Below are 22,314 nucleotides of genomic sequence, written 5' to 3' on the forward strand. Positions count from 1 at the left end.
CATCTAATTAGTTGCACTGGCTCTGTGGGCACCTCCTACCCACCTGGGGACTTCCACACCAGATGCAGACCCCACCTGGTCAACTCAAACCTGGGGACTTCCACACCAGATGCAGACCCCACTGGCCAACTCAAACCTGGGGACTTCCACACCAGATGCAGACCCCACCTGGCCAACTCAAACCTGGGGACTTCCAAACCAGATGCAGACCCCACCTGGCCAACTCAAACCTGGGGACTTCCACACCAGATGCTACCAATAAGGGATAAATTGGATCTAATCACCGAGTTTCCCTGAGTACAGAGGTGGGGACTTCCATTCCACGCCTTAATCTGAAGTCACTGATACATCAGTTCAGAAGGGAGACAGCTAAGGCTCTTAAAGGAGCATAGTATCTACAGTCCTCAGAAAGCCAAAGTCCAAAAAATTATGTATTTAAGTTCTTTGTTCTGAACTATGTGACCTACAACTCCTGAAGCCAAACCTGAACACTGGCCTTGATCTATGCAGGGTCAAGAAGGACACAAGGGGGGCTGGAGAGATGATGGCTAAGAGATTAAGAGCACTGGCTACTCTTCCAGAGGTCAGTCCTGAGTTCAATACCCGGGAACTATATGGTGGCTCATAACCATCAGTAATGAGATCTGGTGCCCTCTTCTGGCCTGCAGGTGTATATGCAGACTGTGTACATCATACATACATACATACATACTTATATACATAAAAAGCCAGGAGGCAGCTTCTCTCATTTCTAAATCAAGCAACAGCAAAAACCAAGACCAAGACCAAGAAGCTTTAATAGTAAGAGGCACAGCACTGGCAGGGTCCAGTGGGAGAGTGGGCCACAGCAACAGCTTCAGGAGTTACAGCAGAATATCCTGACGTCATTAAGCGCAGTGTCATCACGGGGGCCTCTAGGCTTCTGGATTTTGGTCTGCAAGCCACAGACACCTTTGGCACACGAGTTGCTCCAGTCTCCGTAATCTCCCCAGCTCAGCCCAGGCCCCTCCAGCTCCACACCATTCGAGCAACGGAAACGCACGTTGTTCACCGCAGTGTTGTCCCCGGGAAATGAAAACGGTTCCACCCGAAGGGAGAAAGCCACTAGGAAGTGGGTGCCAGGACACCACAGAGGCTCGCTCCATGAGCCCCAGCTGCAAGAGAAGGAAAGTTGTATTGGTTCTGTGAGCACCTCCTACCCACCTGGGGACTTCCAAACCAGGCCGATTGGATCTAATCCCCTGTGTTTCCCTGAGTACAGAGGGGTGGACTTCCATCCCGCTCCTCCGTAACTGTAACAGAGTTTACCTCGGGAGTGTAACAGAGGGCAAGGGGCGTCCCTTTGCACAAGGAGAGTGCCCTTCCATTGGGCCAGTGGGGATTGAACTTAGAGCTTTACACACGCTAGATAAATGCCTATCCTACCTCTTTTTTTTTGGGGGGGGAGGGGGTCCCGAACTCCCACCTTCCAGATTGAGACTCCACAACATGGGTGTTCTGCTTGGCATTCCCTCGAGTACAGTGCAGCCGGATCCCGTTCAGAGCTGTGTCATCCCCAGGAATGCCCTGAGGGGGCTCCACCTAGGTAAGGAGGAGAGAAGTGAGGTCCAGTGAGGGGGTTGCCATTCTCAGCTCTGCAATCTGGCATATCTGTGTCCTTTAAGACCCAGATCTGAGCCTTCACCTTGATGGAGAACCCACTGGCGAAGTATCCATCAGGACACATCTCAGGCCAGGCCCAGTCACCCCAGGTCCCGCCGTTGGTCACGTCAACAATCGATGCATATCGTGCTTCTTTCACTCTCTGCGCATCTCCACAGTATATCACCCACAGCAGCAGCCGCAGCAGCAGCTGGGCTCCAGCCTGCAACTCCATCCTGCATTACCTATGAATCTGGTCACTTACATGGGTTTATATCAACCCTGTCCCTATCAGAATTCAGGTTGCCCTTTCACGGCTCAGGTTGTGGAAGAACGACCAGGATTAAGTGACATTCAAAACTAATCTGCTCCAGGAACCCTGAAGATTTGATTCCCAGCTCCGGGAGACAGAGGCCCCCAAGAGCTTGGGGAGGAGGTGCAGTGAAAGCCATGGAGTTGGAATTAGCACCTACTGAATACTTACTATAGACCACTAGCTGTGATTGGCACTTTGCAGTCATATTTCATGTAATCCTCACAATGATTGTAGAAGACAGAAATCGTATTTCCTAGTTTGTAAATGAGAGAGCTGGGTCTCAGAAATGACAGATGGCTTGCCCCCAGTAAACTGAGGAAAATCCCAGCACTGGAAATGGGAGCCAAGGCTGGAGACTGTAGCGATCCAGTGGAAGTCTGCCAGGGACAGGATTAGGCAGGGGCAGTTTGAGGACGAGGGGCAACTTTACAGGGTGTGTGGGAAAGCATAGAGTTAGTAGATCAAGAGCCTATGAGGTGTAGGGGCTGGAAGAGCTCTTCTTAAGTCTGTGGCCCTGATCCTTTGAGAGCCTTGTTCACCAGACGTACCCAGAATGGGTCGCTGTCTTAGTCAGGGCTTCTATTGCTGTGAAGAGACACTATGACCAAAAAGCAAGTTTGGGAGGAAGGGTTTATTTAGTTGGCTTACACTTCCACTGAAGGAAGTCAGGACAGGAAGTCAAGTGTGTCAGGAACCTGGAGTCAGGAGCAGATGAGAGGCCATGGAGGGATGCTACTGACTGGCTTGTTCCCTGTGACATGCTCAGTTTGCAGTTTTGTTTGTTTGTTTGTTTTTCTAGACAGGGTTTCTCTGTGTAGCTTTGGTGCCTGTCCTGGATCTCACTCTGTAGACCAGGCTGGCCTCGAACTCACAGAGATCCTCCTGCCTCTGCCTCCTGAGTGCTGGGATCAAAGACATGTGCCACCACCGCCCGGCTGGCACATCTGCTCTTAAAGAAGGAGTCAGACATGATCCCGTATATGATGTTGTCATCAGAGTAGGGTCATGAGATTCTGGTCTCCATGAAAGTTGGACAACCTGTAAGTGTCATCTGAGCTGGTGGCAAAGGCATTGCCATTGGGAAAGAGAGAGATGTCCCTGATGTCAGACTCATGGCCTGTAAAGGTCTATGGGCACACCTCCTCTTGGACATTGCCAGTGTTTGCCTGAAGCATCACAAGAACCAGAAACAGCTTGGTTTGGGGGAGTGAAAAACAGACTCATGATATCTCCATTATGTCCAGTAAATGTGCTTGTCTGCTGGCTGACCTTGATGTCCCACAGAGCACGAGGTGTCTGCAGACCTAGTGAGGATCAGATTGTCACCCAGAGACTAGCAGCAGGACGACCTGCCAGCTCACAATTCAGAAGCACATTCCCCTCATGAGTTTTCAGATTGCAAATGGAGCAGATATTATCCAGGCCACCCTAAGCTGTATAATTCTCAGAAGGAGTATATGCACAGGCCATGCCCCAAGAGGAGTGCAGAGGGATAACATGAGCCTTGTTTGTAATGTCACTGTCCCAGATGATGACTTTTCCATCCTGAGGAGTGATGATGAGGAGCCCAGAGTCTGTGCCCCAGGGCAGGGCATGAATCTTGGTCAGGGACCCCTCAATGTTCTCCTGGTGGACATACAGGCTCTATGGTGTTTGTGACATTTACTTTACACAAGGGAGCTGAACCTGATTTGCTTTGCCAGCACCTCTAATTTGGTTCTCAAGTTATTTGACAACTGTTCACACTCACTCACTGTCATATCTCAGTGCTTTCCACGTCCCTCAAAACCTAGGATCTTTTCACATTCCCCCCCCCTTTTTTTTTGTAAGTGTGAGCCACACACCCAGTGTGAATTGACTTTTATTTACTTATGTATACAATATTCTACCTGCATGTGTGCCTGCAGGCCAGAAGAGGGCACCAGATCTCATTACAGATGGTTGTAAGGTACCATGTGGTTGCTGGGAATTGAACTCAGAACCTCTGGAAGAGCAGCCAGTGCTCTTAACCTCTGAGCCACCTTTCCAGCCCTTTTATAATATATCTTTTTATTTTATTTTATTTTATTTTGGTTTTTCAAGACAGGGTTTCGCTGTGTAGCTTTGCGCCTTTCCTGGATCTCACTTGGTAGCCCAGGCTGTCCTTGAACTCACAGAGATCCGCTTGGCTCTGCCTCCCGAGTGCTGGGATTAAAGGCATGCGCCACCACCGCCCGGCACATTTTCCCCTTTTAAAAATTCACATTTATTTATTTGTCTTGCAGAACAGAGGTGCTATGTGCTCGTGCACAAGTGTAGGGTCAGCAAACAACTTACAGGAATCAGTTCTCTCCTTCTACTGTGCCAGTCTGGAGGATCGACCTCAGGTTTTCAGTCTTAGTGGATGACGCCCTTACCCACTGAGCAGTCTCTCCAGCCCAGAACCCATACTCTTAACTCAGAAGTGTTTCTCGCCTGATCTCCCCGTCACCAGGCCTGGTGTGCCCATGATGCTATCTGGTCCTCATGGTTACAGAGCTGGTAGCCTGCCTGCCGCCACCTCCAGGCATCAGGATGAACATGGTGATTCCTGTTCTGGGGTTTGTTTCTTGCTCACCAGACAGCAAGGAGGTAAATAGCCCATTGCTGTACCAATGACTCTGCTCCTCAAGGCTGTCCAGGGTCCTCAGCTCTTTGGATGTTGTTGTTAAAGTATCTCCAGGACTTAATGCCATCCATTCTAGACAGGAAGGAAGAGCAGATAAGGGCATGCTCACTCCCTACAGCATATCACCAAAGTCCACCATTTTCCTGGCCCTGGACATAGGCCATCATTTAATCACAGGGACGATTTACATGGAGGGAAAGCTGAAAAACACAGTCTGGCTAAGCGGCCATGGCCTAGACTAAAAATCTATTGCTACATATGAACAAAAAAAATGGGATGGGGGCTGGCTCAACTGGGCATGGTGGCAAAGAGGCAGGTGGAGTTTGAAGTCAGCCTGGTCTACAGAGTAATTTCCAGGATAGCCACATGTAGAGAGCTTTTGTCCAAAAAAAAAAAAAAAAAAAGGTGGGGGGAGGCTAACTCACCATCTCTGCCACATACTGGGTTAAGCATGTACATCTGGTTTGCTCAACTTAGCTATGGCAAGACAGTGTGGGGAGATGGCATTTAGACAACTCCAAAGAATATTCGTTGGATGTCTTTCCATCATCCATTCAATTTACCTCCTTCCCTTGTAATAGTTGATTTTATTGACATCTTATGTTCTGAAGTGATCTCTAAATGTCTCAAGTTCATTGACATGTTCTCACCCCCTGTCTACAGGGACCTAGGCCAAGCATGGGCACCAAACCTGAGCCAGACAAAGAGCTTTGCAGAAGTACATGGGGAAGGAGGCTCCTCACTTCAGGAAGGCCACAAAAGAGCCCTTGCCTCTGCCGTAAAGTCACAGGGCTGTAACTGTAGCCGCTGATGGTGCCATCAGTGGAGGACCCTGTTGAGGATGAAGCTGGCACCACCAAGAGGCACACCAGAGAACATGGCGTTGACTGCACCCTGAACTTCTGTAACCTTTGGTCACCATGGTGAAATTCGCGGCAGAAGCAGCTGAAAGAGAGACTTACTCTGGCTGGTGGTCTCAGAGGGTTCCAACCACAGTCAGGGAAGACATGGCAGAACAACTCTCTTTTCGTCACACCAGGCCCGGAATAGAGAAGATGGAAGTGAGGGCTGGATCGATGACTCAGACCCTAGGGGCACTCGCCACTTTTCCAGGAGGCCTGAGTGCTCTCCAGCACTCACGTGGTGGCTCACAACCGTCTGTAACTCTAGATGCCAAGTTCCAGAGGACCCACTATATTCTTCAGACTTCTCCCTCAGGCACGCACACGATGCACATACAAACGTGCGTGCAAAACACTCATATATATAAAATAAATCTAAATTTTAAAACATGAGTCCAGGTGGTGGCACATGCCTTTAATCCCAGCACTTGGGAGGCAGAGGCAGGTATCTCTGAGTTCAAGGCCAGCCTAGTCTGCAGAGCAAGTTCCAGGATAGCTAGGTCTATACAGAGAAACCCTGTCTCAAAGAAGAAGGAGGAGGAGAAGGAAGGAGGAAAAGGAGGAGGAGGAGGCGGGGAGGAGGAGAGGAGGAGGAGGAGGAGGAGAAGGAGAAGGAGGAGAAGGAGAAGAAGAAGAAGAAGAAGAAGAAGAAGAAGAAGAAGAAGAAGAAGAAGAAGAAGAAGAAGACGACGACGACTACATGTGTGTCTGGTGCTCAGGGAGGCCAGAAAATAGTACTGGATCCCTGGAAACTGGAGTTGCAGACAGTTGTGAGCTGCCGTGTGGGTGCTGAGAATCAAACCCAGATCTTCTGGAAGAGCAGTCAATGCTCTTAAACCACTGAGCCATCTCTCCAGCCCCAAGTCCAGCTCTTTTTATATGGATTCTGGAGCTAAAACTCAAGTTCAGCTTGCAAGGCAAACATTTTACAAATAAGTTATCTCTTCAGTCCTTTAAATTAAAAAATATATATATTAGGTTTATCTATCTTATGTGCATGCATATTTTGCCTGCATGTATATATGTGAATGCCTGGTACCTTTGGAGGTCAGAAGAGAGGGTCAGATCCTTTGGAACTGGCATTGTGGAGAGCTGCAATCCACCATGTGGGTGCTGGAAACAGAACCCAGATCCTCCACAAGAGAAGAGCAGCACATTCTCTTAAACACTAAGCCATCTCTCCAGCCCCCTTTTAAAATATTTTTAAATGGGAAATTAAAATCTAGTTTTGTAACCAGGTTTATAAAAATTATTTAAGCTTATGACAAGACTTCCCCATTTGGAGGGTTTGACTTCATTTCGTCTCTTGCTGAGTTAAGATCATTTCCCACAAGTGGAGGAAACACAGAGATGTTCCCAAACACAAGCCTTCTCAGAAATGAGTTCTTGTCTCTCTCACCGTTACGTGACTCCAGACTCTGGTAAACTCAGACACGCACATAATAATTGAGTCACAGATATTTTGCTGTTGACGTAGCTTTAGACACTACCCTTTGTCTTGTGTCATTTATTTCCCAGGGTCTTACGCATGCTCTGTGAGCTGTCTGCAGGGAACTGTACTCCAGTCCCCTCAGTAGCCTTTCTAACTTTGCATAGTTCCAACTTCTTTGGCTTTCTCTGTTTGTTTTTGAGACAGTGTCTCTGTGTAGCCCAAGCTGACCATGAGCTTGCTGTGTAGACCATGCTGGCCATGAACTTACAGCTAACCCCCTGCTTCTGCTCTTTAGGTGCTGGAATTACCTGTGCCCCTGCACTTGGCTACGTGTAGCATTTTTTTTCTTTTTGTTGCTTCTTTGTTGTAAACTTTTAGTCCTTTACCTCTAGATTTGAAAGTTTTCATGAATTTGTCCTTCCTCGCTCACTTCTCAGTCTCAAGCCTGTTCTTTGATCCATCCATGTGAGCGTATGTCTCTCCCTCTTGTTATTTGTTTTTGGTTTTTCGAGACAGAGTTTCTCTGTGTAGCTTTGCGCCTTTCCTAGAACTCTCTTGGTAGCCCAGGCTGGCCTCGAACTCACAGAGATCCACCTGCCTCTGCCTCCCGAGTGCGGGTGGTGTGCCACCACCGCCCGGCTGTTGTTTGTTTTTATGTGCATTGCTATTTTGCCTGCATGTGTGCCTGTGTAAGAGTGTAGGATCCCATGGAACTTGAGTTATAGACAGTTGTGAGCTGCCATGTGGGTGCTGGGAATTGAACCTAGGTCCTCTGGAAGAGCAGCCAGTGCTCTTAACGGCTGAGCCATCTCTCCAGCCCACACTTCCGTTTCTTTTTGTGTATTAGTTTTTCATGAAGTCCATCCTTCTCCAACCACAGGCCAGAGCCTTTCACCTCGGCCTGTTCTTTCCCGCTCTGCCTTCAGAATTCTAGCACGTTCACCAAAGTCCTTTCTGAAACTGTTTCCCGAATCCTGCAGGAATTATTTTTCCAGAGTTCACTTTTGGATGTTGTGATCTCTCCTGTGTTTGAGGAAATGTTTCCAAATCTCTATAATATTTCGCTAATGCCTTATTAATGTTATGTCATCCATAGAGAGTGGCTTGAGATAATAAGGCTATCAGTGTGATTCAGTGGCTAAGCATGCCTCACACACGTGAGGCCTGGGTCTCTCTCTCTCTCTCTCTCTCTCTCTCTCTCTCTCTCTCTCTCTCTCTCTCTCTCTCTCTCACACACACACACACACACACACACACACACATAGACACGGACACAGATGTGGACACAGGGGTAGGAAGGGGAGAGTGAGGAAGGAAAGGGGGGGAGAGAAATAATATAATGGAGGGGCTGCAGAGATGGCTCAGTGCCTAAAGTACTTAAGACATGCATTCGGTCCCCAGAACCCGAGTTAAAATGCTGGGCATGGTAGTTTGCGCTTATAATCCCAGCCTTGAGGAAGTTGATCCCTGAGGGTCACTGGCCATCTGATCTAGCCTAGTCTAAGTAATGAGCCCCAAGCCAGTAAGAGATCTTGTCTCAAAGGAGGTGAACAATGTTCCTGAAGATGACATACAAGGTTGTCCTCTGATCTTCACACACATTCACACACACACACACACACACACACACACACACACACACACACACAATTAATAACATGAGCTGAGCCTCTTGGTGCATGCCTTTAAAATCAGCACTTGGGAGGGAGAGATAAGTAGATCTCTGTGAGTTCCTCCTTGCTTGCTTGTTCCACATAGTAGAGACCCTGTCTCAAAAACAATTAAAAACAAAAAACAAAAAACAAAAAACCCTAGTGGCCACGCTGTCTTACTGCTGCTAACTTTGTGGCCACGCTGTCTTACTACCAGCTTTGACAACACCATTGTTGGAGTGACACCTAAATAATTAATATTCCAAACAAGTCATTACGAGGTCCGAAGACCGCCATGGCTATCTGCAGTTACGTGGATGATAGCTGTCATATACCAGACCTTATTTTGTCAGTGATAGTGTGCAATGACTAAGCGATGAGTGAAATTCCCTATTAAGTTCCAGTCCTTCTGATCAGGGTTAGTAGTTTTGTTGCTGACAGAAGCAAAATTAGGCTTGTTAATGATTAAACAAAGCTTTACAGCAGTGTGGTTTGTTACCGGCAAGATGGAAAGATTTTACAGGAAGAAAAAGAATACTTTCTTTAAGACTTACTTTTTAAATGCTCTTTAAAGAAAATCTTCACAAGAGAAATGTGAAGTAAGTAAAGCATTTTATTTTTTTAAAGAATTCAAGGTCATAGTCAACTACATAGTAAATCAGTGGTCACTCTTTCCCCATATGAGACCATGTCTCAAAAAATAAACCAAACCAACCAAACAAACAACAAAAAAACCTGGGCTGGAGAGATGGCTCAGTGGTTAACGGGCTTGCTGGGCAAATGTCAGGACCTGAGTTCAAATCCTAGAACCCACATAAAAGCCAGATGTGGCAGTGTGCCCCTGTGACCCCAGCCAGATGTGGCAGTGTGCCCCTGTGACCCCAGCCAGATGTGGCAGTGTGCCCCTGTGACCCCAGCCAGATGTGGCAGTGTGCCCCTGTGACCCCAGCCAGATGTGGCAGTGTGCCCCTGTGACCCCAGCCAGATGTGGCAGTGTGCCCCTGTGACCCCGGCGCTCCTACAGCAAGTGGGAAGTGAAGACAGGTCCGTGCTAGCCCCGCATGTGTGGTGACAAGGAAGAGGCCCTGCATCAAACAAGGCCAGCAGCAAGGACTGACATCAGAGGTTGCCATGTGACCTCCACAAGTGTGCAGTGGAACACTTACACTGTTACCCACGCCCCCACACCCCATCAGAGGTTGTCATGTGACCTCCACAAGTGTGCAGTGGAACACTTGCACTGTTACCCACGCCCCCACACCCCATCAGAGGTTGTCATGTGACCTCCACACCCACAAACACACACACACATACACACACAGAATATTTTTAATAAAATAAAACTCATAGTGTTCATGACATATGAATATAAGCATTTATTTCACTCACACATGGAAGAGTTGACTAGAGGGCAGCTGATGTAGCTTGGCCTAGGGATTTTTCCTTGTGTCTTACACCTTTTTTTTTTTTTAAACCTGTGGGTGGCCCAGCATGTTCCTCTGGTGACAATGACAGAGACATAAGGCACCATACAGTACTTCATTTTTGAAAAAAATTTAAGATTTATTTTTGTTTTATGTGTACTGGTACTGAGATCCGGTTGGTTCTGCCCACATTCCGTTCTGCCCACGTGGTAGAGGTGTATTCTGCTTCTAGCAGGAGGGGCTACAAACTGGCATGTCAAAGGACGTCAACACAGGGAGGGCAGAGGAGTCAGAGCAAGTAGCTCCCTCCTTACGCAGCTCACAAGGTCCAGTTGTTCCAGGCATCTGTACAGAACCCCTCGGAGGAGGCTGCAGACAAGACAGCCAGTCCGAGGCTTCTCGGAGAACGACAGAGTGACATGCTAAAGGATAATAATGTACAGCATTTAAAAATAACCACTGTTTCGGCTTTAAAATAGGCCCCCAGGAGAGCAAAAGAATGAAAAATTAGAAAAGGACAGAAAATATCAGAAGCACCATGAAAACACATTTTAAAAAATTTTAAGTTGATATATCAAGTAATGGGTTTGTTTGTATTTCTGTTTGTTTTTTGAGACAGGGTTCTGTGTACAACAGCTCTGTCCATCCTGGAACTCGAATTATAGACCAGACTGGCCTCAAACTCACAGATATCTGCCTGCCTCTGTCTTCTGAGTAATGGGACTAAAGGCGTGCTTCAGCACCACCCCGTAAGTAATGGTTTTTTTTTTTTTTTTTTTTTTTTTTGGTTTTTCGAGACAGGGTTTCTCTGTGTAGCTTTGCGCCTTTCCTGGAACTCACTTGGTAGCCCAGGCTGGCCTCGAACTCACAGAGATCTGCCTGGCTCTGCCTCCCGAGTGCTGGGATTAAAGGCGTGCGCCACCACCGCCCGGCTTGTAAGTAATGGTTTTAATCATGATATTTTCATATATTTGTGTCTTGATACCTTGTTTAAATTGATCTGCTTCCCTATTGCCCTCCCTTCTGTGGAAATTTCCTTCACTATGGAAATTTTGTTTTGTGTTTACTTTGAGACAAGATCACACTACATAACCCTAACTGGGTGGGAACTCACTATGTAGCTCAGGCTGGCCGGGAACTCACTATGTAGCTCAGGCTGGCCAGGAACTCAGTATGTAGCTCAGGCTGGCCAAGAACTCACTATGCTGACCAGGAACTCACTATGTAGCTCAGGCTGGCCAGGAACTGACTTGTAGCTCAGATTAACTTCAAACTTATAGGAATCCTGTCTCTGTCTCCTGGGTGCTGAAATTAGCAAGCATTGTTACCTCTGACCTTCCGCACTGGAAATATTGTTAAATCATTAAACAAGCCAACAGAAGCAATGGGAAATATTAATGACCATGTAATTGTTTATGAGTCAGAGGCAAACAGCTGGGACAGATGGGGAAAGTTCAAAGTACTTTCTTTTTTCAGGCACCCTCTCGTTTAAGAGATAAATTCCTCATGGCTGATCTCTATCCAGCTCCCCTGTCTCACAGATGACAGGGGTTCCTCCAAGATTCTGCCATTTATTTTTGAGTGGCACCTACTTTTTCTCCTTTTCCCACGTGTCTACAGTGGTTTGGACAGGAGATTCAACAGAGGCCCGGATTAGACACCTCACTCCCTGTGGCACAGTCGTCAGGTGCCCTTGTGAGGTGCCGAGGTATTTCTTGTAACCCTCATCTCTCTGTGACATGACCAGGCTACCAGGCATGGGTGAATTCTTCAAGGGCACAATCCGGGGCTTAGTCCTGAAACTGTGAATCTCTGCCACAAGGGCCTAAGGAAGCAAGGGCTGAAGGAATTCAGGCATCCAAAATGATTGCAGGGGTTGGAGAGATGACTCAACAATTAAGAGCATTGATTGCTCTTCTAGAGGACCCGGGTTCAGTTCACAGTGCCCACAGGGATGCTAGCAGCCTTGTGTAACTCCAGTTCCAGGGGATCTGATACTTTCTTTCTTCGGGCTTCTTCCAGCACAGCATGAGCATGGTGTGCAGACATACATGCAGGTAAAACACTTATATACATAAAATAAAAATAAATCTTAAACATAAACGATTCACCGAGCGGTGGTGGCGCATGCCTTTAATCCCAGCACTCTGGGAGACAGAGGCAGGCGGAGCTCTGTGAGTTCGAGGCCAACCTGGTCTACATTGTGAGACCCTGTCTCAAACACACACACACACACACACACACACACACAAAACAAAACCAAGAGCAAGAGAGATGGCTCAGTGGTTAAGAGCACTGGCTGCTTCCAGAAGACCTAGGTTTGATTTCCAGCACCCACATGGCAGTTCACAATCACCTGTAACTTCAGTCTTAGAGGATCTAATGCCCTCTTCTGGCTTTTTCAGACATCAGGCACACAAGTAGTTCACAAATGTACATGCAGGCAAAATACTCATACACATAAAACTGAAATTAAATAAAAAGAAAATGAGATTGTTTAGGTTCATACAGTCATCTGAGGCCAGAAATGGATTGCTTGAGTCCACTCTGAGAAACAGAAAAAGTTGAATAAACAAAATTTGAGAGCTGGGTGATGATGGCGCATGCCTTTAATCCCAGCACTGGAGAGGCAGAGGGAGGTAGATCTCTATGTGTTTGAAGCCAGCCTGGTCTACAGAGTGAGTTCCAGGACAGGACAGGCTACACAGTGAAACCCTGTCTTGAGAAAACAAAACAAAGCAAATTTTTTGAAAAGAAGAAACAAATAGACAAGAAGTCATTATCATCTCTTTTTTGTTTGGTTTGGTTTGGTTTGGTTTGGTTTTTATAAAGCCTTGCAATGTAACCCAGGTAGGCCTCAAACTCACGATCTTCCTGAATAGCTAAAGTTACAGGCTATTTCTGCCTGGCTCCCTGTGGGACAGAAATAATGAGGCCACCATACATGTGTCCTATGCTTCCTTGGTGACAGATTTTTGTACCTTGTCCCACTGAATCCTTACAACTAGCTCTCAAGGCAAGTGGCTTCGCTCAACCTTTTTTACAAATGAAACAGTTGAGACTTCCAGAGGTGAAGGATTCAACTGAGTCTTCAAGTAGATGAGGAAGGACTGTGGAAAGGTGTGTACAGACCAAAAAAGAAGACGCTGACCCCAGTCCACTTCCTTTGTGGGACAAGCTCCCATATCTCCTACCACCACATCCTCCTCTTCTACTCACCCGGCTCTAGCCCCTGCACCGCCTCCAGGCCTCTCTTATCATTGTGATTCTACCAGTTTCTGCCCCTCCTCTTCTCAGACCTTTGCTCCAAGCTCCAGCCCAGTTTGCTCTGCACCCTGACACTTCCCGCTTACTTTCACTCGCTGCCGCCTGTCCTTCCTGAAGCCTCTGACATGTGTACAGGAAAGTGTGCTCGCTGTCTGGGGCTCTCCCTCATCCCTCTCTCCCTGATCTGCATCGTGGCCAATGCCCTCCTGCTGGTACCTGATGGGAAGACCACCTGGACCAACAGCAACCTCAGCTTGCAAGTCTGGCTCATGGGTGGCTTCATTGGAGGGGGTCTGATGGTGAGAATGCTGGAGCATGGGCCAGGGACCTGGGTACCAGCTAAGGGACGGTGGGTGACGGGACAGAGAGGAAAGGAGGGGGAAGGAGCAGTTTGCTCTGGAGGGTGTGGCAAGGGCTTGGTGGGGACCAGGGGCCTGTCCATCTGCTCACACACCCTAAGCGTTCTGTAGAAGGTCCTGGAGTAGCTCTAGGGTCCTGAGCTGAGTGTCTGAGGGGAATGGGAGGAAGAAGAGCTTCTCTACTAGGTGGGAGCAAGTTCTACCTGTGAGCACATGCTGAGAAAACCTCCTTACGGGGGAAGGTAGAAGCAGAAGGAGAAGCTGGTTGTGTGGGAGTTCATCAGGACAGTGGTGTAACCGGCAAGGGTGGGTACTTTGAATAACCTTAGTCCAGGCTGATAGCTCGGCTCAGTCACTCCACCAGCCAGCTCCATGTTGCTTTCCCTCTCTTCCGGGGCATCCCTTCTCAGCCCACCTTCCAGGATCCCCGTCAGTGTCGAGGATAAGAATCCTGGACCTAGGTCAGTATTTTAGAGTAGATGTCCCAGTCCTCTGGCAGACTAAGATCTATTAAAAGTGAGAAAAGAGCCAGGCATGGTGGTGCACACACCTTTAGTCCCAGCACTCCAGAGGCAGAAGCAAGTGGATCTCTGGGTTTGAAGCTAGCCTGCTCTACTGAGCAAGTTTCAGGGCAACCAGGGTTACACAGAAAAACCGTCTTGAAAAAATAAAAACAAAAAAACATCGAGGTCGGGTGGTGGTGGTGCACACCTTTAATCCCAGCACTCGGGAGGCAGAGCCAGGCAGATCTCTGTGAGTTCGAGGACAGCCTGGTCTACAGAGCAAGATCTAGGAAAAGGCACCAAAACTACACAGAGAAACCCTGTCTAAAAGAAAAAAAAAAAAGAGGGAGGGAGAGAGACACAAATATCCTAGATTCCCACCCACCCCTCATCTTCCAACTCCCTCTTATTTAGGGAATTCTCTCTCTCTCTCTCTCTCTCTAACTTTTTGTTTGTTTATTTATTTATTTAGAGGCAATGTCCCAATTGTACCCCAGGCTAGCCTGGAACTCACTATATAACCCAGGCCAGTCTAGAACTTGAAATCTTCCTGCCTTAACTTCTCAAGTACAGGTGTGTGCTACCATGCCTGACCATTTGGGGGAACTTTTAGATGGTTAACCTCGTGTATCATCTTCATGGGATAAAGACAAGAGCTCTACCTAGCACAGTTTCCCATCTTTGGCACAGTTTCCCATCTTAAAATTCTCTGGGAGAAGTCGCATTTTGGTCCCCTCTGCTGGCCACATCTTTATTAGCTAAAAGGAGATAGCTATCCCATAGCAGCCCTCCCCTGGCCCTCTGGCATCACTCTACCTCCTGCAGGGATCCTGGTGGTCGGCCTCCACTCTAAGGCTCTCTGAGCTCTCTTACTCCTCTAGGCCCACACGTTTACCCAGTGTCACACCGAGAATGTCTCCAGCCTAAACCACCTGATTGGCCTGCCCAATCGAACTTGCCTGCTTCCGTGGATCTGTTAAGTTGGTGCTCTCAGCATCCTCATTCACAGCAGCCTCTCAAGAAGTACCATTGTATGTTCTTCCTAATGGCTGTGCCGTGTTGATAGGGAACAAACAAGGTACCAAGGAAGCAAGATTGGAAGCCCCATGAGAGCAAGGTCTGCCTCCTTTATGAGGAGGTCGGTTCATACTTGTCGGATGGATGGAGCCAATAAATGGCATGCTGTTGCTGGGCATGGTGGCCACTCCTGTAAAGGCACTCTGGAAAAGTAGAGAGTTTGAGGCACACACACACACACACATACACACACACTCATCAGGGACCATCACAAAGAGCTCTTAGGGCAAATGAAGCACTTATTTGGTCCCCTTTTCTCTTCTTTTTATTTGATACTATAGACTGACCCTGGGGCTTGGTGCCTGCTGAGCACTTACCCTGCAACTGAGCCACCCGTCCAACCTAGGGGCGTTTCCAGGGAAGTTTTTATGAGATGATGTCAGAACTGACAGCCAGATGACATTTAAAATTAAAAAAAAAAAAAAAAAGGAGCATTATAAACAGGGAATCCACATTTAAGGAACAGCCAGGCAGCCCACAGAGCTGAAGTTTGATGACATAAACATACCCCCCACCCACCCACCCAATTCTCCACTTTTCTTTTGTCCATTTTAAAATCTCTGGGAGCAAGGTGGTGGTGGTGGTGGTGGCGGTGGCGGCGCACGCCTTAAATTCAATTCCAGCATGCAGGAGGCAGAGGCAGGTGGATCTCTGTGAGTTTGAGGCTAGCCTGGTCTACAGAGCGAGTTCCAGGACAGCCAGGGCTGCACAGAGAAACCCTGTCTCAAAAACCAAACAAACAAAACTCTAGGATGAGGACCACCAGGTTGGAACCAAAGGGCTTTTCAAGCTAAGCACAAACTCCACCACTGAACTACACTCCTGGCTCACTGGATTTTTCACAGAGTAAGCATGATAATGTATGCAGCACCCAGACCAAGAACCCTACCACTTGCTCGGTCTCTACAGCAGGGAGATTGCTTGAGCCTAGGAGCTCAAGAAAGGGAACCCAATACCTGGATTTCAAAAAGTAAAAATCCCTTGGGAATCCTGTGCTGCTCAAATGCATATACTACTGTCTATTTGTCTTTTCCCTCACGCTCAACGCCTGTGTGTAATCTGTATCTGAAAACAATCCTTTTATTTTTTGAGAGGGTCTCCCCATGTAGCCCTAGCTGACCTGGAATTCACAGAGCTCCTCCTGCCTCTGCCTCCCGAGTGGGACTAAAGGCATGTGCCACCATGTTTAGCAAAAAATCTTTTTCTTTTTTTTCCGTTTATGAGATAGGATTTCTCTGGGTAGCCCGGAACTCACTCTGTAGCTGTAGTAGACCAGGCTAGCTGGGCTCCGAGAGAGACCGTGTGTGTGTGTGTGTGTGTGTGTGTGTGTGTGTGTGTGTGTGTGTATTAATGTGTATATTAAGCATTGTGGCTTACATCCATAATCTCAGTACTTGGCAGACTAAGGTAGTTAGGTCACTATAGGTTTAGGGTTCAAGGCCAGCCTGGGCTACATGGTGAGTTCAAGGACAGCCTACTTTATAGAGTAAGACTCTATCTCTAACAAAACAAAACAGAAACATTTAAGTTTCTCTGAGCTGATGGATGTGTGACCCTGACTGGCCTAGAAGTCACTATGTAGACCAGGCTTGCTTTAAATTCACAGAGATCCTTCTGCCTCTGCGTCTTTCTCTTGAGCGCTAGATTTAAAGATGTGTGCCCCAAATCCAACACGTTTTTTTATTGTTATTGTTTTTGTTTTGAGGCAAGGTTTCATAGCAGGCTCACCTTAAGCTTACTGTGCAGCCAAGGATGGACTTGAACCCCTGGACCCCTTTACCTCCTAAATGCTAGGACTGTAGACAGGCATCACTAGGCCTACTTTTCTTTTTTCTTTTTTCTTTTTCTTTTTTTTTAAGACAAGGTCACATGAAACCCAGTGTGTCTTGAACTCACTATGTAACCAAGAATGGGTCCTGGATCTCCCTCCTCCCAAACCCTGGAATTATGAGCATGCAAGACTGCATTGGCTCTCAGCTGTCTGCAGATGAACGCAGGACAACTGAGAGCTTACAGCCTGTGTAAGAGGCAACAGAGAGAGACCCTTCCTTTTTTTTTTTTTTATTAAGTCCTTCCCTGTTGGGGACTGGCCCCCACATTTATTTACCCCAGGACTCTTGTTGTTGTTTTTTTTTTTTTTTTTCAGAGCTGAGGACCGAACCCAGGGCCTTATGCTTGCTAGGCAAGCGCTCTACCACTGAGCTAAATCCCCAACCCGAGACGCTTCCTTTAAAAGGGGAATGATGGTGCTGGAGAGATGGCTCAGTGGTTAAGAGCACTCGGCTGCTACTGGGCATGGTGGTGCACACCTTTAATCCCAGCACTTGGAAAGCAGAGGCAGGTGGATCTCTGTGAGTTTGAGGCCAGCCTTGCCTGCATATTGAGCTTTAGGACTACATAGAGAGACGCTGTCTAAAAAAAAAAAAAAAAAGCACTTGCTCTTGCTCTTGCAGAGTACCCATATGGATGCTCAACACTGCCTATAACTCCAGTTCCAGGCAGGGACACACTTTCTGGTCTCCAGGGACACCAGGCACCCATGTGATACACATACATACATACACGCAGGCACTCACACAGATACATAAAACAAAAAATAAAAAGTAAAACTTTTTAAATTTATGTGTACGGATATTTGCCTGCATGTGTGCATCACATGCCTGCCTGGTACCACAGAAGCGCATCAGAGCCTCTGAAGTTGGAATTACAGATGGTTGTGCGTTACCATGTGGGTGCTGGGAATTGAACTCAGGTCCTCTGGAAGAACAGTCAGTGCTCTTAACCACTGAGCCATCTTTCCAGCCCCCATTGAATCTTTTTTTTAAAAATAGAGTCAGATGTGGTGGCTAAGACCTGTAATTCTAGCACTTGGGAGGCTGAGGCAAAGAGGATTGTTGCAAGTTCAAGACCAGCCTGGGCTCCATAGTGAATTCCAGGACAACCCAGGCTACAGAGTGAGACACTCTCTCAACAAACAAATGAACAAAAATCAGTAAATCAAAAGGGCAATGCTCTCCAAGCCTGGGGCATGTGCCTTTAAGCCCAGCGCTCAGGGGGCAGAGGCAGAGGCAGAGGAGTGATGAGCATCTATTAGGGAGGTAGAGAACATCTTCCTCGTGGAAGGGGAGTAGGGGCTGAGTGTGTGAAAGAAGAAAAAAAGGACTGAAAGATTTAGAAGCCACCAAGGCAAAGCACAGAAGACTTGAAGTCAGCCCTAGTATAGGAGGATTGAAATCTTCCAGCCCAGGTGACTTGGTGGGTGTTTTTCCACTGATGAAGACAAGAAAGACAAAAGGCAGATGAATTTGGGGGGTGTTGTGGGGTTACCATGAGGCTCGCGGAAGCTGAGTGAACTAAGACATTCAAATGAGCATGTCCTTCAGGGGGTTTGGTATGGCTCTCTAGTATCTGGAAGTGACTATTAGGGTAGGGAACAGCTGATTGGTTCCCTGGGAGGGTATGTATTTCATAATAAAGGGTACAAGAAGAAAAAAAAAGATTAGAAGTTGACTCTTAGGAAATCCTGCGATCCACACCAGAATCTCTGTGCAAATCCTAACCCATTCGACCATAGTTCCTGCTCCATGTCCTATCGTACTGTTGAAGATACGTATCAGCATGGGCGTTCTCTCTGAGCCTATCATGACATAAATTGATTCTGCTGTCTCATTAAATTCTGAGAACAGTCTTTGGAGATAGGTCCTGCAGATCTACTTTCCAAAAGACAAAACTGATATCCTGAGAAAGCAATCCATTCATAGAGTGGGAAGAAGGTCCTGACTCCCCTTCAGTAGTAGTCCCTATCATGCGACTATATGTGTGTGGAACATATAATATTGCCACCCCCTAGCCCAAATGTTTGATGGTCTTTCGTCTAAGATAGGTATAGTATATTGGACCCAACCCTCCAGGAAACTACAATCTGGAGAGAGATAAGTCAGGCATATAAATAATGATAAATTAAGGTTGAGTCCAACAATGATCCAGAGAAGTATAGATAAGGTTTTGTAGTCCAAAGGGCTGAGGGCATCGTGGGCAGCTTCCCTGAGGAAATGGGCCATGCAAGGACAGCCTGGAGGATCTAGGAGAATGCTATCATCACCAACAACTCTCATCCCACAGGTGCTGTGTCCAGGAATTGCCGCAGTCCGGGCAGGGGGCAAGGGCTGCTGCGGCGCAGGTTGCTGCGGGAATCGCTGCAGGGTAAGAACCAAATTAAGATGTTTGGCTTTTGACTCCTTCCCCAAAGCACCGTCCTACAAGCAGGTCTCGGGGGCTACCTCACTCCCAGTCTTGAGTCTCAAATGGACCTGACCAGAGGGACCTAGAAGCCCTATGAACCTCTGCAGAAGATGACTTTTAGGATTCACTTAACTTCAAACCGGGAGTTTAAAGAGAAATGTATTTTTAGGCAAGCTGGATAGAAGTACCGCAATACGAGGGAGGAATTGGGCACGGGTGGCCCTCCAAGGGAGGTGGCGGGCCTACTCACCTTACCTTTCCACACCGGGTCTAGATGCTTCGCTCCGTCTTCTCCTCTGCCTTTGGGATGCTTGGTGCCATCTACTGCCTCTCCGTGTCGGGAACTGGGCTCCGAATCGGACCCAAATGCTTAATTAACAACAAGTGGGACTACCACTTCCAAGAAACCCAGTAAGTCCCTCTCTGTATTTGTGTCCCCCTTCCTGCGCCTCTCCCCACCTGCCCTTCCTGCGTGTTCCAGAAATGACGGACCAGACCGAGCTTCTAGAGAGTCCCTTCCATGTAGCCCATCCGGCCCTTTGCAGATCTTAGTAGACCCTTGCCCTGGGTGATGGTGGGGCCTGCTGTGTGATCAGCTTCTCTCCAGTGACCCTGTCCATCCACAGAGGCTCCTACTTGCACAATGATACTCTGTGGGATTTATGCGAGGCGCCACCTCACGTGGTACCCTGGAACGTGACACTCTTCTCTCTGCTGGTGGTCGCCTCGAGTCTGGAAATAGTGCTGTGTGGAATACAGCTGGTGAATGCGACCTTAGGCGTGCTGTGTGGCGATTGCCGGAAAAAGGTGGGAACGCACGGGGTGGAGCTGGGGGGCGGGGGCGGATCCGGTTTGTTCTTGGCTACCTCTTCACTCTTTTCTTTCTTGCAGGGCGAAGATCACTGAGTTCCACGGACCACCCATAATACCTCATTTATGGCAGGCTGAGTGGTCCTTCCACTCCCTGATTAGCTGGAATAAACTGCTTTTGTTGTTCGATATTCTTTGTGGTATAAACCGCCCCAGCACCCTTCCCCAGTTCTGATTACCCTTTTGGAAGGAGTGTGCATGGGCCTTCAGTATTGTCAGCTTGTGTTTCTGTTTGTACCCCCACCCCCTGCTTGTTATTTTCTTAACAAGAAGTTATTGTTCTGAAAATAAAATTCTGTGCTCTCAAGGAATTTAATGGGTCAATGATGAAAGACGAGCAATTTTTAATTAAATTGACTTTACATTTATATGTGCGTCAGGGAATAATGTGGGAGTTAGTTCTCATACTATGTGTCTTCTGGAGATCAAACTCAGGTCCTCCAGCTTGGCACCAAGCACCTTTACCTACTGAGTCCTCACTTCACTCCTTCCCACTGTTGGGTAATAGCCTCAGGTCAGGAGGTCAGGAGGAACTGAGTCAGGCTGTACTGGGCAAATAGCCCCAAGCCATAAAGCACAGCTTAGTCCCAGCCTGACCCTTCCACTTCACCTGCAGAAACAAAATATTTCCAGGTACTGAAAACAACACACCCTGCTCACAGTCAGACCACACACACACACACACACACCTATAACTTCTGTTTGCTTCTCTGTCTCACTTTTCTTACACTAGCCACTGGCAATTTCTTTCTTTCTTTCTTTTCTTTCTTTCTTTCTTTTTTTTTTTTTTTTTTTTTTTTTTTTTGGTTTTTCAAGATGGGGTTTCTCTGTGTATCCCTGGCTGTCCTGGATCTCACTCTGTAGACCAGACTGGCCTCAAACTCACAGAGATGCTGCTGCCTCTGCCTCCCTAGTGCTGGGATTAAAGGTGTGTACCACCACCAGGCTGGCAATTTCTTTTTAAAGTGAAGGATTACTTCAGTTGCTGGTAAATGTTAGATCTCAAACCCTGTACAAATGACTGAGGTTGCCTATTTAACATATCAAAGTGGACCTGGCTGCCAGGTTCTCCCGGCATCCCTCAGTTTCTACATACAGGGTATGGCTAGCATACCCCACCCCCTACCCTAAACCTCTCCAGCCCAGGGGCTGGGCTGCCCTTTTCCCAGCTGCCCTTCCCTATATAATCCAGTCATTTTGGTTACCCCCCCCCCTTTTTTTTTGGTCTTCCTTTTACCCTCCTGGCCTCTTGGTCTGGCTCTCCCCTCTCTCCTCCCCTCCCCATTCTCTTCCCGTGGCCCAACTCTGGGTCATGTGCCCTCTGGATTCTCCCAGATGTCCCTGTCTCTACCTATGCTCTCCCTTTTATCTACAATAAACCTTCTCCTCCACCATACCCAGGAGCAGCCATGTCCTTTCGTTTTTATTTCTTTTTTTATTCAGTAAACATTTTTAAAAACATGTTGATAATGAGATAAGCATTGGCTAGTGCGTGGAAATACTTGTCATGATAAGGGAAGTCTCATTCTGAATATGGATACCTGGGAGATTCTAGACAGAGAAAACTATGTGGAAAGACTAAGACTTCAATGGCAATCTCTTGTTTAGAAAAGCCATATTTGGGCTGGGCGGTGGTGGCGCACGCCTTTAATCTCAGCACTCAGGAGGCAGAGCCAGGTGGATCTCTGTGAGTTCAAGTCCAACCTGGTCCACAGAGCAAGGTCCAGGACAGGCACCAACACTACACAGAGAAACAGAGAAACCCTGTCTCAAAAAAAAAAAAAAAAAAAAAAAAAAAAGAAAGAAAGAAAGAAAGAAAGAAAGAAAGAAAGAAAAGAAAAGCCACTATTTGGAATTTGCAAGGGGAGGGGAGATGGAGAGGGAGCAGAAGAAACTATGAGAAAAGATTCTTTAGTCTCGAAGCTCTAGAGAATTAAAATGTAAAGTCGTTGTATTGTCATCTAATTAGTTGCACTGGCTCT

The 22,314-nt window shown here is 47.4% G+C and overlaps 2 protein-coding genes and 1 pseudogene across 2 annotated transcripts; 1 reads left to right on the forward strand and 2 right to left on the reverse strand.

Moving 5' to 3' along the window:
* Positions 1-780: 780 nt before the first annotated feature.
* On the reverse strand, positions 781-2,703 carry LOC131916160 (vitelline membrane outer layer protein 1 homolog). The gene is made up of 3 exons (XM_059269469.1): positions 1,685-2,703; positions 1,466-1,581; positions 781-1,154 (listed from the first exon to the last, which is right to left on the reverse strand). Exons 1-3 carry the CDS (start codon positions 1,874-1,876, stop codon positions 857-859), a joined length of 606 nt encoding a protein of 201 aa, XP_059125452.1. The 5' UTR covers positions 1,877-2,703; the 3' UTR covers positions 781-856.
* LOC131917006 (guanine nucleotide-binding protein G(I)/G(S)/G(T) subunit beta-1-like) lies at positions 2,419-3,594 on the reverse strand (annotated as a pseudogene).
* A 9,812-nt stretch (positions 3,595-13,406) lies between these two features.
* On the forward strand, positions 13,407-20,368 carry LOC131917007 (transmembrane 4 L6 family member 5-like). Its single transcript, XM_059270661.1, has 5 exons — positions 13,407-13,580; positions 19,343-19,423; positions 19,737-19,873; positions 20,089-20,284; positions 20,354-20,368. The coding sequence occupies exons 1-5, from the start codon at positions 13,407-13,409 to the stop codon at positions 20,366-20,368; spliced, it is 603 nt and encodes a 200-aa protein (XP_059126644.1).
* The last annotated feature ends 1,946 nt before the right edge of the window (positions 20,369-22,314 follow it).

Source organism: Peromyscus eremicus, chromosome 8a (genome assembly GCF_949786415.1).
Source record: "Peromyscus eremicus chromosome 8a, PerEre_H2_v1, whole genome shotgun sequence".
NCBI lineage: Eukaryota > Metazoa > Chordata > Mammalia > Rodentia > Cricetidae > Peromyscus > Peromyscus eremicus.

Excerpts from the sequence above, each read along its gene's own strand:
- LOC131917007 (XM_059270661.1), top strand. The coding sequence starts at position 13,407 with ATGTGTACAGGAAAGTGTGCTCGCTGTCTGGGGCTCTCCCTCATCCCT. Across the intron at positions 19,424-19,736 it reads GCTGCGGGAATCGCTGCAGG|ATGCTTCGCTCCGTCTTCTC; the intron begins GTAAGAACCAAA and ends CACCGGGTCTAG. Across the intron at positions 19,874-20,088 it reads TACCACTTCCAAGAAACCCA|AGGCTCCTACTTGCACAATG; the intron begins GTAAGTCCCTCT and ends GTCCATCCACAG.
- LOC131916160 (XM_059269469.1), bottom strand. The coding sequence starts at position 1,876 with ATGGAGTTGCAGGCTGGAGCCCAGCTGCTGCTGCGGCTGCTGCTGTGG. Across the intron at positions 1,582-1,684 it reads CCAGTGGGTTCTCCATCAAG|GTGGAGCCCCCTCAGGGCAT; the intron begins GTGAAGGCTCAG and ends CTCCTTACCTAG. Across the intron at positions 1,155-1,465 it reads GTGGAGTCTCAATCTGGAAG|CTGGGGCTCATGGAGCGAGC; the intron begins GTGGGAGTTCGG and ends CTTCTCTTGCAG.